This window comes from Lolium rigidum, chromosome 3 (assembly GCF_022539505.1).
Source record: "Lolium rigidum isolate FL_2022 chromosome 3, APGP_CSIRO_Lrig_0.1, whole genome shotgun sequence".
NCBI lineage: Eukaryota > Viridiplantae > Streptophyta > Magnoliopsida > Poales > Poaceae > Lolium > Lolium rigidum.
In genome coordinates this window covers 315,248,269-315,264,172 of record NC_061510.1, presented here as the reverse complement: position 1 = coordinate 315,264,172, position 15,904 = coordinate 315,248,269, and the positions used below count along the sequence as shown (strand labels likewise).

The 15,904-nt window shown below is 46.1% G+C and overlaps 1 protein-coding gene across 1 annotated transcript; it reads left to right on the top strand.

Annotated features, from left to right (window-relative positions):
- The first annotated feature begins 10,628 nt into the window (after positions 1 to 10,628).
- On the top strand, positions 10,629 to 14,241 carry LOC124703749 (myosin-binding protein 7-like). Its single transcript, XM_047235976.1, has 3 exons — positions 10,629 to 12,058; positions 13,661 to 13,710; positions 13,808 to 14,241. Exons 1-3 carry the CDS (start codon positions 10,724 to 10,726, stop codon positions 13,899 to 13,901), a joined length of 1,479 nt encoding a protein of 492 aa, XP_047091932.1. The 5' UTR covers positions 10,629 to 10,723; the 3' UTR covers positions 13,902 to 14,241.
- The last annotated feature ends 1,663 nt before the right edge of the window (positions 14,242 to 15,904 follow it).

Sequence of the window (15,904 nt, the reverse complement as noted above, 5' to 3'; positions counted from 1 at the left end):
ATTATGTTTGGCGAAAACTTAGAAAATAGGTTTCTGCTTTGGCGTTTATGTTTGGCAGCCTTTAGAAAATATAAGATTCTGTCATGGAAGAAGAAAGAGTTTAAAGATCTCAAAGATTTGCTCGTATCATTTAGACTCTATTTTATAATTGCTATAGACAATTCATGTATCTCTACTATGTACTAGTACCTCTGTTTTAACAAAAAAAAAAATGTTTTTTTCTAGAAAGCTAAAGAGAGTGAATTTTCTAAAAATATTTACATTTCGGAACGGAGTTAACACTCTTTGCTACACACATCGATGCATTCTCAGAATTTCATTCGCAAGAAACTAGCAAAATCCATCTTTTAACTATCTTGTTCCAAGCAACATAATTTATATAAACATCAATTTATTAGTGGTGGTTAATATTTTCATATTAAGGGTGGAACTTAACTACTTACTCATAAAATGGTGTACACTTGTTGCCAGAAGGTGCAATGCCTTGTGTTGGTTGTGTATTTCTCACTTTTGTCACGCAAGGTCGTCTGAAATTCATGTGAGCTCCACTATAAGGCCTCAATACTCCTTGTCCGCTATCATGAATACCTATTTTCTAAGTTTTTTGGTGAATTTTTTTTCTGATTGTGCGCACGAAGTTGTGGGAAGAAAGCCTAGTTCCATTCCACAAATTACACTTTTTCTTCATAGTAGACTTTTATGGAGTGCCTTGTTGATTAATCATGTGCAACCACATGGCATTCTTATTAATGAATGTGTGTCGCTTCTTATCGGCGAACGATGGTTCCTATGATCGGCTTTGATCAAAAAGCATGAACATGATATTGAAATCCCCTTCGTGCCAGGGACTAGATCATCTCACATCTTTCGGGTCATTTTTCTCAGTCTTCCCCTTTTCCTTCTCCATCTTGTTGGGCAAACAATTGTCAAAGCTTGAATAGAAATATAACTAACTTTCAATAATAAACTGAACCGCAAAATTGGAGCTTTCCGCTGGAGAACTAACAACTTTCAACTCCAAAATACTCAGCTTCCAACTAATAAATGGAAGCTTTTCACCAAGGATCGACAACTCAACTCATGTGTGTCAGAGGTTTTCGCTGACAAAACCAGTAACATTCAAGAAAGAAACATAACTACTATCTCCGTGATTACTAAGGGCTTCTAACTTGTGCGTTTCTTTTCATACTTGTGAGAAAACAATAGGCCCAAAATAGCTACGTATGGCGCCCCTCAATACGTCGGGCTCGCCAGCACATGAATGAGGGGGGATAAATGCTACCACTCCTAGCGGAGAGTCCACACAAGCAAATGAAAGTTACGGTAATGCGTTTACTGGACACTGCGTTGGAGACTTGGACTCACATAGGTGAGAGCGTTGTTCGAATGATTCCTATAGTGGTCCATCGTTCACCAATTATGATTGTCGTTGTACAGGGTCATACCCTACAAATTATGCAAACTATATCCCAAGAATACACAAAGTGCCTCTTCTTCTCATATTTACACGCGAAACATTCTAGTGGGACCGTTGGGAAAGATGATGCATTGTGCTATGTGGACACGGCTTGGAGTTCGTGCAGGCGAAGTGTTATTCAACAAGTTTTGCTATAGCGATCGACCGTTCACCAATTATGATTGTCTTTAAACAGGGTGTGCCCAACAAAATTATGCTAAATATCTCCCCAAGAAAGCGACGCAAATTAAACGTTATGGGTGTCCCAAATCATTTGAGTCAAATGCGCTGTTCCTTGTCGATAACCATGGGAGCCAACAGTGTTAGTGTAATCCATTCAGCGTTTATCGATTATCGTACATGCACGGTCCCATCCGTGGCCGTCTTGCAACGTCACCGGAACAGAACGACCGTCGACCGACGATGACACCACTATCCGATCCGGGCCGAAATAAACCGATCGGGCACGTACGTGCTGACTGCTGACCCACATCTATTCGGCGGACACAGCCGCACGGCCACCGCCAGCCATGGCTCCGTTGCTGCTACTCGCTACCAGGCAAACGTACGTGCAGGGCTCAACTCAACGGCTCTGTAACCGCAAAAAATTAAAGGAAATATCAACAGCTGTGTGAAAGTAACCGTAACATGACAGTTGCTGCTCATTACGCACGCTCCTAAATTCATTGACTTGGCCGTGTACGTGCTCCATGCCAGAGGGAAGATTTGGTCAGATCGCGTGTTTGATCGCTATCGGTGATTAATTACATGGTTTGATATCAGCGTTTGAAATGATATTCTGAAGCGTTTCTTCTGCAGAGGATGAGTACGAAAATATTCTCGAAATAATTATTCACGTTCCAATTAAGTTTGTCGTCTGTGCTAGCCGGGAAGAACAGGATTATTCTGAATTCTCTAATCGGAACTCACTGTTAAGTAGACATTTCAGCTCTCTACGTCCATAAATATGTCAACAACATCGCTCTCCAGGAAAAACAAAACATTGTTAGGCGAGGTGCCAAACACAGGTTCGATATGGATTGATACTTGGCTGCCGGATGATTTGGTACTACTAGCGCATTGTTTCCATGCATTTCCGATCGCCACTGCAGTTCCGGGTTATTTCGAGTTGGGGGTGAAGCACAAGGCAAGCTACTAAGGAATCCCAGCGACTCGACTAAAACAGCGATCTTTTTGATCAATTATATTCGTTTGGTTGAGTCGCGGATAGAATTTAGGCCACGGTTTGGCCTACTAGACCAACGCCCCAGCGACCAAACCCATTTGGTCTACGATGGTCATTTTGGCCCGTTGGCCAAAGCCAAATTAAATACAAATGAAAACTAAAAGCACGCAAAAGTTTGAAAAAATCCATTCATTCAAACATAACTTACATAGGAACTAAATAAAAGAAAATAATAACTACTTCTGCCTCTGTGCGGGCGTCGACGATGGCACCTACTCATCTTCCTCATTCTCGACGGGGTCGACGAGTATGGGGGGTGTCCATGGCCCTTGTTGTGGCCACGCAGGGTGCTCTAGTTTCCCCTTCCCACACGGCCTGCAGCGGCACGTGCGGCGGCATTGGTGGCGGTGGTGGCAGTGTGACGGTGTGCTCCGCCACCATGGCAACGAGCCAGACGACATCGTCCTCCCACACCCACTTGGTGTTCTCCACTTTGGACTCCTCGATGGCTCGGGCGATGGTCGCGGCCTCGGCGTAGTCCTCCGACACCAGCGCCTTCTTCATCGCCATTTTCCGCATCGGGAGGCATGTCCTCCTCATTGTCTTCATTGTACTCCTCGTCGTCGGTGGCCACGGTGAGGTCACCATAGTACTCGTCGGGCTTGAAGTCGCCCACCTCCCTGGATGCACGCTGCACCTCATTCTCCCACGCGAGGAAGATCCGCTAGAAGTCTGCTCGTAGGTACGCATTGTCCTACCGCAGCGTCTACAGGAGCCGAGGGATGCGGCAGCGCATCTCCGCTTCTAGCGCAAGCTCGACATTCGGCGTTGGTATTGCGGTTGAGGTGCTAGCCGACGAGAAGCGACACATCACGGTGTAGGCACGGGTCCGCTTGCGCCCACCACCATTGGCACTCCAGAATGGGGACGTGGTGCCGGTTGCTCTCCCGTGGATGGGCGGCTGGTGACGCGCCACCGCCGCAGTGGCTTGCGGCCCGACGAATTCTATCGCGCGTGCACGGGGCGGCAGATTACAACGATGTAGAGGTGAGGATCGTTGTGGCAGTGACGACCGGCGATAGGGGCGCGACGAGGAGCCCACCTTGTGGTCGTTCGCCATCTTCTTCAACCAGGACAACATCTTCATCGACGAAGGTGATGGTGCTGGTTTGCTGCTTTCTGGCAACATCACTGGCCGAGAGAGTGGGGAGAAGAGATGTGCGCTTGGGCATGTATAAGAAGCCCTAGCCCATCAATGCCCGCACGAGTTCTAGCGCCATCAGCAGCAATGCCTTAAGGCAGTTGTGGTAGCGGTCAACGACTTCTTTGATGGTTGTAACTGCTGTCGTCGGTCAGCCTTCTGCCGTAGGATCGCTTCCATATGAGATTGTGGTGCACGCGGAGGACACAGACGCTATCCGCAACGCGTCCGTACAAACGCAACCGTCCCCTAAGTTTGGTGGGCCGATGGTCACGGTACACCAGGCCCGGCCCTGGGGCAGGGCGAGCGGGGCGGCCGCCCTGGGCCCAGAAAATTTAGGGGCCCAGTTCTTGGGCTATGTATTACTGTACACGGCACCCCTGGTAGCACTAAGAGGCCTTCAGGTACAAGGCGTACAAGGCACTAAATCAGCGCAGGAAATAAGAGAGACCCACTACCACAAACAGACGAAGGGTTCTGGATGATTGAGATGAGATCGATCGGTACTTGTATATACGTACGTGTACCGTGTATGCTTCTGTTCAGTGCAAATCGTGAAACCGCCGACCCTAGAAACTGCTGCTCGTGGACGGCAGCCCTCGCTGTCTCCCGATCAGAGATTGCGGCGAAACATCGGAAACGAGCACGGAGAGGAAATTGGCCATAACGACGGTGCCACAGCCCACATGTATTTCTCTGATTCTTCCCATATAAGTGGCCTATTCTATGCCCCAATTTCTGATAATTTTAGATCGTTCTTGGATTGATGGTGATAAACATTATGTTTTAGTTGTTCCAAGGGATGATTGATCATTATCAAGGAAGTGTTCATTATTTTGGAATATACAGTATATCATTGGGTCTGTGATTTGTGAGTTCAGCACGCGAGGATCAGTAAGCATTTGTTGACTTAATCTAGTAATTATGTATCTTTGCACTTGTTTCTAATTACTAATTATTTCTTTACATGTCGATGTCGTCATGTCATCTGGAAAGTGCAATGTGATATACTAAGCTATTTTTGAGGTAACATTATGCATTACTTGATACTCCCTCCATCCAAAGTATAAGCCAGGTTTTTTTGAAGGGTGTTTGATGCACGATTTTGAATACTAATATATACCGAATTATGTGGTTTCGTAATAAATAAATAATATTGTTGCATTGTCTTGCAAATCTCTTTCATTTCATATATATTTATACAAATTTTGAGAACATATTATAAGTACAAACCATAGTTAAAGTTATAAGTTGTTAACCAACAATATTAAAAGGCGCCTTATATTTTGTAACGATGTGAGTATAAAGATTCATTTTCGATGCTTCTATTAGGGGCCTCAGATTTAAGTTTTGCCCCGGGCCCTTGAAACCTCAGGACCGGCCCTGCGGTACACGTCCGGTTGTTTTGTTCGAGCTAACTAAAATGCGACTTGGGGGGTAAGAAGCCCTCTAAGCAATTCAATAGATGATATTTGGTGTGTACAGCGAGAGAGCGGGCGCTAGCACTCGAACTCGGGATCTCGCGGGTCACTGCAGGTATCAGCACCCGGCAACCATCCGGGCTATGCCTCGGTTCACTTGTTCGAGCTAACTGATTCAGAATTAGTGTTAGCCTGACCGTCATGGCGCTGAAGATTCCTTTAGAGGAGCTGCCAAACAGGGACCGAAACTGTAGTCGAACGTGCCACAGGCAGGTCGTTGTTAGCGTGACCAAGAAGCCCGGTATTCAGATCCAACGAACCCGTGCAGCCATACTGCAGGAAAAGAAAGACCCAACGTGACCGCCCAACCGTTTGTCGCCGTTCCATGTAACGTGTAGTACTTTACCATTGACAACGTCTCAGCACTTCTACCAGCAGCAGCCGATTATCAATCGTTGGCATTTATGAAAGTTGTGTCATTAAGAAAAGAGTTTGAAGACATCAAATATTTGCACGTTTCATTTAAATTTTAATTTATAATCGGTGTAGATAGTTTGGGTATCTCCATTCTAATGAATAAGACGTCATTGTTTTTCATGGGTTTTTACCAAGAATTACTCCAAATATGTAAAGATTGTTACTATAAAATTAGCATCATTAAAAAGTGTTTTTAATAAGAATCCAACTATATTAATTACGTACAATATAATCAATATTTTTTATTTATATTTAAATATTGATTGTCAACTAAAAGATTATGTTTCTTGGATGCTAGTTTTCTTTAATGACGCAGCCTTCAGTGTAATACTTTGACAGATTATTTTAGAAGGGCCTGACAATGGCCTGGTATATTCTCTTACTATCTCAACTGATTTTGTAAAGTGTAATTCAGTTCAGTGAAAATACAACATGCACTTTGTCAACCAATTATACTCTTTACTGTACAGATGTATGCATTTTCAGAATTCCATTCGGATTTAAGAAACCAACAAAAGCGATCTTTTAACTATCTTGTTTCAAGCGACATAATTAATATTACGAAATATGTTTCATACTGAATCTAAAATATTACTGGTGGTGCTCATCCAGAGGGTCAAACTTAACTATTTATACTCATAAAACAATGTACACTTGCTGCCAGGTCCAATGCCTTGTGTTGGTCATGTATTTCTCACTTTTGTCACACAACATTTGAAATTCGTGTGAATTCCAGTGCATCGCCTCAACACTCCGTGTTCATTGTTCACTATCATAAATACCTATTTTCTAACTCTTTAAATGTTTTTTTTCTAATTGTGCACACGAAGTTGTGGAAAGATAGTTACAATCCACAAATAACATTATTTCTTGATAGTAGACTTATATGGAGCAATTTGTTGATTAATCACATGCAACCATATGACAATGTTATTAATGAAAGTGTATCTCTTCTAATTGGATAACGATGGTCCCTATGATTGGTTTCGATCAAATAGCATCACTGTGATATCAAAATCCCCTTCGTGCGAGGGACTAGATCAACTCATGTCTTTGCAGTCATTTTTCTTGTCCTTCCCCTTCCCCTTCACCATCTCATTCAGGTTGTGCAAACCATTGTCGAAGCGTGAGTAGAAAAATAACTAACTTCCAAGAAAAAGGAAACCACAAAATTGGAGCTTTGCAGCGGAGAATCAACAACTTCAACTCCAGAATCCTCAACTTCCAACTAATAAACAAAAGCTTTGCGCCGAAGGATCAACAACTCAACTCAAGCGCATTAGAGGTTTTAGCTAAGAAAACCACTAACTTTCAAGAAGTAAACATAATTACTTTCTCCTCGGTTACTAAGAGCTTCTAACTCGTATGCTTCTTTTCATTCTTGTGAGGAAACAATAAGCCAGAAATAGCTAAATATGGCGCCCCTCCATACGTTGGGCTCGTCACCACGAGAAGGAGAGGGAGGGTAGAAATGACAATCACCCCTAGATAGAACATGCATGCGAGAGAGGGCCATGTCGATAAGGCCACACAAGCAAATGGAAGTTAGGGCAATGTGTTAAATGGACACTGCTTTGGTGACTTGGACTCGTGCAAGTGGAAGGCGTTGTTCGAAAATGATTGCTATAGTGGCTGATCGTTCACCAATTATGATTGTCGTTGAATAGGGTGCACCCGACAAATTTTGCCAAATATCTTCCAAGAAAGCGATGCAAATTGAAACGAATGCTACGGTGTGCAAATGTGTTGTTCCATGTCAATAACCATCGGAGCCAATGGTGCCCGTGTAATCCATTCAGTGTTTATCGTACTATCTCTGTTCATAAAAAAATCACAATTTTTTTCTAAATTTAGATGTATCTAGATACACTTTCGTTTATTGATATATATACCTAAATTTAAACAAATTCTAACATCTTTTATGGACAGGGAAAATACATGCATGGTACCATCCGTGGCCGTCGTCACCGGAACAAAACAATTGACCATGAGTCCATAACACTACTATCCGTTCCGGGAGCCGATACAAACCGAGTAGTACGTGCGAGTGCTGACCCACATCTATTCGGCGGATATCGATCGGTGAGCAAAAGGACACGGCGACCGCCAGCCATCCTCCCGTTACCATGCATGGCCAACGTACATGCAGGGCTCAACTCAACGGCTGTGTAACAAAGGAAACCAAACGAAACGTTTTCTCCCTGCTCCTCTCTCCCAGGCGGCGGCGGCCAGATCCCATCTCCACCGGCGTGAGCTCTGGGCCCCTCTCCCTCCGCTTGCCGCTCCGGTGGCAGGAGGGGGAGGGGACCTCGTTCCTCCTCCGTTTTGTAGTTTGGGTTTGTCTGTCGTGGTGCGTCGTTGGGGTGGTGGGAGCGGCGCCCGGCAAATAAATCTGCCTCAACTCCACTCCCACACCGGCGGCGACCTTCACGGCGGCGTCTCGGAGTTGTTGGCAACATGTGCTTGTCGATCTTTCGGGTCGGCAGCTTGGTCTTCTCGCCGTTCTTCGGATCCGGCGAGATCCGTTTCTCGACGTGTCACCGGCGTTTGTCGTTGTCCACGACGGCGCCGGGGGTCGGGGCGAGGTGGTTCTTCTGGGAGCGAATATGTTGGTCCGGAGGTGGTGGATATGCCGTTCTTCTCCGACTTCGTCGATGGGAGGCGGCGTATCTTGGTCCAAGACAGCACGGGGACGTCCCCGGTCGACGTGCCACGGCGACATGTGCCTCGCTGCTTACAGCGAGGCCTGTTCATCGACTCACAAAGCCTCGTTGGCGATGGTGCTCTTTTGGATCTTGCAATGGTGGAGGCTCGGCGTCTCTTCTTGCGTTCGTCTCGGCGGCGTTGGAATTGGACGGCGGCCGCCGGCTACGGTGGTTGCGGGAAACCCTAGGGATCGTTTTGTATTTCTCGATCTTTTAGGATTTTATCTGCAAATTCAGGATAATCATTTTATCCCGGTTTGTCTTTTAGTTTCCACATGTGTTGCTTCATGTAACTTGATTTTCGATTAATGAAATATGTGGTTGCTCTCAAAAAAAAAAAAAAAAACGGCTGTGTAACCGCAAAAATGAAAATATCCACAGCTGTGCGAAATTAGTACTAACATGACAGTTGCTGCTCATTGCGCACACTCGTAACTCTCCTTGGACTTGGCCGTGCGTGCTCCCGGCGATTAATTGCTCCTACATGATTTGATATCAGCGTTTGAAATGGTATTCTGAAGCGTTTCTTCTGCAGAGGATGAGTATGAAAATATTCTCGAAATAATTGAGTACTCCATACTAGTACAATATATTAATTCAGCATATATGAATACAGATGTACTAGCTGGTGAGAAAGATACGGTGCTGGCAGATAGTAGTTGTTCACATTCCAAATCTGACCTCTGTGCTAGCTGGCCAGAACAAGTTTGCACAATCTTTGCAACAAAGAGGAAACATAAAACCAAGGATCAAATTGCAATAGTAGCGATAAATTTAGTTGATAAGTTGTTGTACCGGTGCAATAATTTAGCATCTTCTTTGGCAAACAAAGATTTTACTATCTAGTTAAATCATACCACACAAAGTATTGAAAAAAAGAAGCAAATACAATGTAGTGAAAGCGGACAACCAAATAGCAAAATATATAAAATGCTTCAACCAAGTAGGATTACCATGATCCAGCTCTGCATGAAATCGTAGACTACAACATTTCAGCTCTCTACATCCTTAAATATCTCAAGAACATCACCCTCCACGAAAAAAGAAAAGAAAAAAAGCATTGTGTAACCATCTGCCATCGCCCTCTAAGGAAGAAGCAATGTGTGGCCATCTACCGGGCCAAACACCATCAAACTGATTTAGTATTGACCATATGTCAATCAATTTTGATAACGCTGAAAGTAACATAAATAATAAACACGAACGTAGAATAAGACACAAACTTTACTTTTTTTTTCATAGATTCCGTGGTATTCCGAGCATCCATCGTTTAGCTAAGTTCCAAATTGATCCTCCACATGTATCTTTCCTAGCCTCTAATTTGTGCATTCTTAATTCGTTTACTAGTTAGTGTGCACATGTAACGTACATCTAGATACGAGTCGCAATGTTAGCCTTCGTTGTTCATTCTTCACCATATGTGACATTACCGTCTTATCCATTCTCTTTTCTACGCCCTTTCTTATTACTTTGCATTTACTACCACCACCACCTCTATCGTCCTTACGGAACTGCAACCACAACACCATCATCGGCCCTTCATTCGAGTGGTTCATGTCGTCGAAGAAAATTATCTTTGGCGCAATAGTTGTGACAACATTCAAGACATTGGTGCATCACCTCCACAAATTCTTGGCCCTAACTACATCCATCAAAACTTACTGCATCAATTTCGCACATCATTCGCCTCGGCTCTAATATCACATGGAACATTAGCGCACAACTCAGTAGCACACCGGACGATGCGGAGCGCATCGCGTCCAACCATGCTTTGAAGACGTTCGCGCCAAATATTTTCCTTTTCCTTTGGCTATGTATGTAGCACATCGGACGACGCGGAACACATTGCGTCGTAGATCCACCACGCTCCGAAACGTTTGCGCCAAATATTTCCCTTTTTGTGACTATGTAGCACATCAGATGACGACGCGGATCGCATTGCTTCGCAGATCCACCACTCTCTAAAGCGTTCGCGCCAAATATTTTCCATTTTTCTCTTGTTTGGCAAGTGTACAGTTGTAAGTTTGATGATGCCCACCCATAGCATTTGAAATGAGAAAAAGGAGTGGAAAGTAAATTCAAAATCCAGATAATCCTCTCCTTTGGAGTCGCATTCTTCTTTGTTGTCTCTTGGAGCCCCACCCTCAAAAGAAAAGAAAAGAACACGAAACGCCATACGCCACCAAACGCACCACCGCCGATTTTTCCCCCAAATCGAAACACACACAGAACAAAGAGACGGCGCCGCGATAACCCTCTCGCCGGGTCGCCGCCGTCATGGAGGACGACGACCACGACTGCGACCCCGACTTGGCCGCCGTAGCGGGCGCCGGCCCGTGTCCCTGCTGCTCCTCGCCGTCCGCGGCGGTCACGTGGCGGCGGTCCGTGAAGCGGAAGCTGGACGAGGAGGAGCGGGCCGGGGACGAGGAGGAGGGGGCGACGGGGCTGGCGCGGGTGGAGGCGGAGGACGAGACCGCGGCGCTGCGGGAGGCGTTGGGGGCGGCGCAGGACACCGTGGCGGCGCTGCAGGGCGAGGTGGAGGAGGAGCGCCTCGCCGCGGCCAGCGCCGCCAGCGAGGCCATGGCCATGATGCTCCGCCTGCAGCGGGAGAAGGCCGAGGTCCAGATGGAGCTCCGCCAGTTCCGCCGCTTCGCCGACGAGAAGATGGCCCTCGACGCCGCCGAGATCGACCACCTCCGCGCCCTCATCGCGCGCCGCGCGCGCCACCTCGCGCGCGTCCGCTCCAGGCTCCGCGCCTACCAGCAGACGTGCCTCCGCCTCGGCATCCCGCTCGCCGACGGCGACGAGGTCGAGGAGCAGGGCCATGAGGACCACGAGGACGGCGGTTTCCTCGAGGGCGAGGACGGCGACTATTACCCCGAGCTCCGCTGCTACAACGGGGAGTACTACTACGACGACGGGCAGGGGGAGAGCGAGGAGGATGCGGTGGTCGTGGATCTGGAGCACCGGATCTGCCTCCTCGAGCACGACGAAGATAGGCACTCCCTGGAGGAAGAGGAAGGCGCCCACCTGTATGCAGATGAGGCATTGCCGGAGTCAGCCGCGCAGGGAACGAGCAGGCTTAGCGCCGACGAGGTGTTATTACCTGATGAGAAGACTGAGCAAAAATGGAACCACCTCGACATTGATGGTGAGGAGTTGCCAGAATCTCCAGCCGCTGGATATGGCGCTGAAGAGGGTGGAAGTGATAGTGATGATGTTGGCAGTGGTAGCGACAGGGTCTACATGATTGACAAGGTGCATCAAGGTGCGGCAGCTCCTGCCGCCAGGGTCCTGGACGAGTACGAGGATGAGATGGTAGAGCCAGACATTAAGAAGCTATACATGAGACTGGAGGCACTGGAGGCCGACCGAGAATCGATGCGGCAAGCGCTGGTGGGAATGCGCACTGAGAAGGCTCAGCTTATGCTTCTCCGTGAGATAGCGCAGCAGCTAGCCAAAGATGCCAATCCAGGTGGCGCTGGGGTTGGGTCTGTTCCAGTCGTGCACCATTTGCGCGGGAAGCAAGCTTTGGGGGTTGCAGATAGGAGGGATATGGAAGACAAGAAGACAGCAGTTGTTAGGCATTACTCATCCGCTGCATTGTTTAAGGTATGATGATCCTTTGTGCTTATTAGACTTGTGTCGCCATTTAATGCATGCCCCAGTTGATACCTTTACAAATTGTTACAGAATTAGCTGAGTCATCAAAATTGCGTATTAGACTTTGCTTTAGTTAATTTATATATTTATAAAATTATAGGTTCAAGTATTAGTTAATTATAAAATTGAAGTAATGGCGGTTCTTTCTAAATTTGATGCAGAGTGTCTGTGCAGATGCGTTGATTAAGTAAAGCAACATCTGAACACGAAACATTATGCACTCCTTCCTATCCATAATAAGTGTCGGGGTCTTAGTTCAAATTTGTACTACTCCCTTAGTAAAATCCCAACGCTTTTTATGAATCCGAGGGAGTATCATTAATCTTGGATAGGTTCTGCGATATAAGCTTGGAATCATAGTTGTTAAATTTTTCCTGCGTAATTTGTTGCTATTAATGTCCTGTCTCAGCCCCGGTTTTTTAGCTGATGACCTAGTTCTAGTTAATTTCAGTAGAGACTAAATTTAGCAAATTCAGAGTTTTGGTAGTTGCTTAATTCTGCTGACTAGTCACTGATTAATGTGTGCACCGGTTTTAAAGTTTCAAATTAGTGCAAAGCGGAAATAGGGTAGGACATACCAGTATAGAACCTCTGGATAGCTGAATGTTTATCCATGGAACTAAGTTTTTTTTATATCTCCTTATATAGTCCATATGTCCCTATTTACATGGCGCTTTTGTATTTTGTTATTGAACTTTGACCATCAATCTGACTGATAATGTGTGAGTTACGTGTCACAAAAATCGTATCATTGGAATGTTTTTTTGAATAAAAGTTCGATGACGCTATATTTTTTTTATTATGTAACCCACATTTTGTTTGTCAAATTGATGCCCAAAGTTGAACCTCGAAATACCTTGGCGCCACCATGTAAATGGGGGAACAGGTGAACTCCAAATCCATGTTCCTGCATGTTTGCCGGTTCCTTAGGTTGCTTGGCATCTGATCCCATAGAAAGCCATGAGACTACCCTAGTTGTGGTGTGCCAATTGCCATCTGATCCCCTATGCAAACGCTTACACCTTCCCTGTGCCATGAGCAATTGCCACAGCATGGCAGTGCGCATTGAATGGGTAGTGGTGGCAGCGCTGGATGTCATGGAGAAGGGGGGCAACGTGAACTGACAGCATAATTTGTTTCAACCAATATCCATCCCAAGTCCTAGCTGTTTTTGTTGATGTCCTGTCTTAGTGCTCATTCTAGTTAATTGTTAAATGACACCAAATATAGCAACTTCTGAATATTTGCGTGCAATTGTTTCCAAGTCGTGCCTCAGTATGAAACCAAAATAGGATAATATTGTAGAATCTTTGACAAAGTGAAGGTTTGTCTATGAGATTTGTTTTGTTGTTATGTGCGTGCTTTCGTATTTCACCAACTGTGGTTATTTTCTATTTTAGTTGCATTGCTATTTTGCACCTTGATATGAATGTGCCTTGTTGTGATCCTTGTGGAGTCCACCGTGTACTTACTCTACTTCCACTGTTCTTGAGTACAATATTGTAGCAGGTTCTTTGCCCTACATTAACTGATTGTTATCATCTTGTGCAGTGGGTCGTCACTTTATTTTGCTCTCAGAAAAACAAGCCATCACAAAGCAGGTACAAGAGTCTTCCCTGGGAATTTAGTTGATGATACATGTTTAATTTATCCATAAAGCATATGCTGATATTGACTGCTTATCTTCTTTGCTGATAGGTATACATTTGGCTTATCAAGTAACAATGTTGGTTTGCTCCTACTACTGGACAAGTGCCCCCGGGTTCAGAAAACTCTGATGAGAAGAAAGTAAAAAACCCTCTGAAGCTGCTGCTGCTGTAAATAACATAGTTCTCGGTTGGGAAGTCTGCATCAAATTGCATTTTCTTATTTGGAGGTTGGGCGGAGCCAGTGTTGTTTTAATTCTTTAGTTGTTGATTTCGCTTTGACCCCAGCGGGGATGAAATTCCTTATGCTATGATGGTCCAGCATTGTTAATGCGGGGTTTTTTGTGACGCTTTTGCTTATTTCTCACCAGCAAAAGCTGTATGGATGTATAGTGCGCGTGTGACGCGTGGTGTTTGTTGGCTGTTGGTTGTTCTTGCTTCAGGTTTGATGACTGATGAGATAATACTGAGGAAGTTAGCCACACATATCTGATGTATTCCTTTTTGCCAGTATACAATCTGTTTGGTGCTGAATCCGTGAATCTGTTGTCACGCAATTGGGTTGATGGTATATTTTGTCATTGATCCACAGGCATAGAGAGACATGCTTTGGCCGATCGTCTCTTTCCGCCAAGAAACCTACAATTCTGTCAGTTAACAACAGAACCCCAGCTTCAGATTCAGAGCATTTGTTTTGATTATTACTCTCATTGTCCCAGCTTCACCAGCTATTTGGAGCATGAGTACAAAAGCCATCTGTGTACTGTGATGAGCCCTTCAGCCATCGTTGCTTTTCAGGTGATTATTATCTTTTATTCCGGCGAATATCGTTTGCTTTTTATTTAGCAGGCAAATGTCGTTTGCTATTATGGTGGGCTTTTGGGTCCACTTTCTTTTTAATTGGGCCAGACTTAGATGGGCTTCACAGCCAGGCTAGGACCAGGAAGGCGAAACAACGATCACTTGGCCTAGCCAGCTCAGGCTCGGCTCAACCGCAATTGCCCGCACCGCGCCGGAGCTCTCTGCCCTCCGGCAACTTCACCCATCGATTTCGCCGGCGCCCACCGACACTTCTTCTCCCACCTCCCACGATTCAATTGAGGTGAGCTCTCCTCCCTCACGTTTAGTCCCAATATCTTTCCATTTCTTCTCGTGCGGGAAACCCTAGATAGGTTCTTCTCTCTGAAAACTACCAACAATTTAACTTGTTGCAGTGGGTCGACCGGGGGAGCTTAGCTGAGGGGGGATACAGATGATGTGTGATGCTGAGGACATTCCCCGGCTGTAAGATCTAATCGCTCCATCTCCGATTCTCCCCACATTTCATTTCCTGCACTTTGTTTGCATATATGATGTGATGGTCTGATGGATGGGTAGAATAATTAGTAGCACGTTGCAATTGACACCTACCTGCATTTTGTATGGCACTTCTGACTTCAATTTTCCAGGGTCAATCCTGAGAAGAGACCATGTTTCGATGGCCAGACACAGCCGCATTCCCCAACATCGGCGGCAGCCGCGGTATCCAAGGTTCTCGACGATGACAACCTTCTCAGGGAGATCATCGTCCGTGTCGGCTTTCCCACGACCCTTGTCCGTGCAGCCGTCGTGTGCAAGCGCTGGCTCTGCCACATCTCCGACCGCAAGTTCCTCAGCCGTTTCCGCAAGCTTAACCCACCCCGCCTCCTAGGCATCTACATCGACAACTGGCCGGTCTCAAAGCAGGAAACCACTCTGCACTTTGTCCCGATGCTGCCTCAGCCCCCGGAGCTCGCTGCCGTGGTCCGCCGCGTGGCGAGCAACAACATCGGCGCTCACAAGCAACTATGTATCCTGGACTGCCGGAATGGCAGCATCTTCGCCAAGCGTTGTGAAGGAGGAGTGATGGCACATGAAGTGCACCGCCCGCTGTGCCCTGAGCCAGGCATGTGCATCGTACCACCACCCCCAACTGCCCAGGACCCAATCCAACTAGTTTTCGCTAGAATCCTCTCCAAAGAAGAAAATGGCAACTTGTCCTACCTCCACGTGTTGGCGGAGTGGATCACGGGGACAACAAATCTTATGGTGTGTGTATATATGTTGCAAGATGGTGTCTGGCGCATGCATACCTCGGTCACAGAGCAGATTCCTGATCCAGTGTGCTCAC

Bases quoted from the DNA above. Each gene is read 5' to 3' on its own strand.
- LOC124703749 (XM_047235976.1), top strand. From the start codon at position 10,724: ATGGAGGACGACGACCACGACTGCGACCCCGACTTGGCCGCCGTAGCG. The intron at 12,059-13,660 runs GTATGATGATCC...CATCTTGTGCAG, and splicing joins CATCCGCTGCATTGTTTAAG to TGGGTCGTCACTTTATTTTG. The intron at 13,711-13,807 runs GTACAAGAGTCT...CTTTGCTGATAG, and splicing joins AACAAGCCATCACAAAGCAG to GTATACATTTGGCTTATCAA.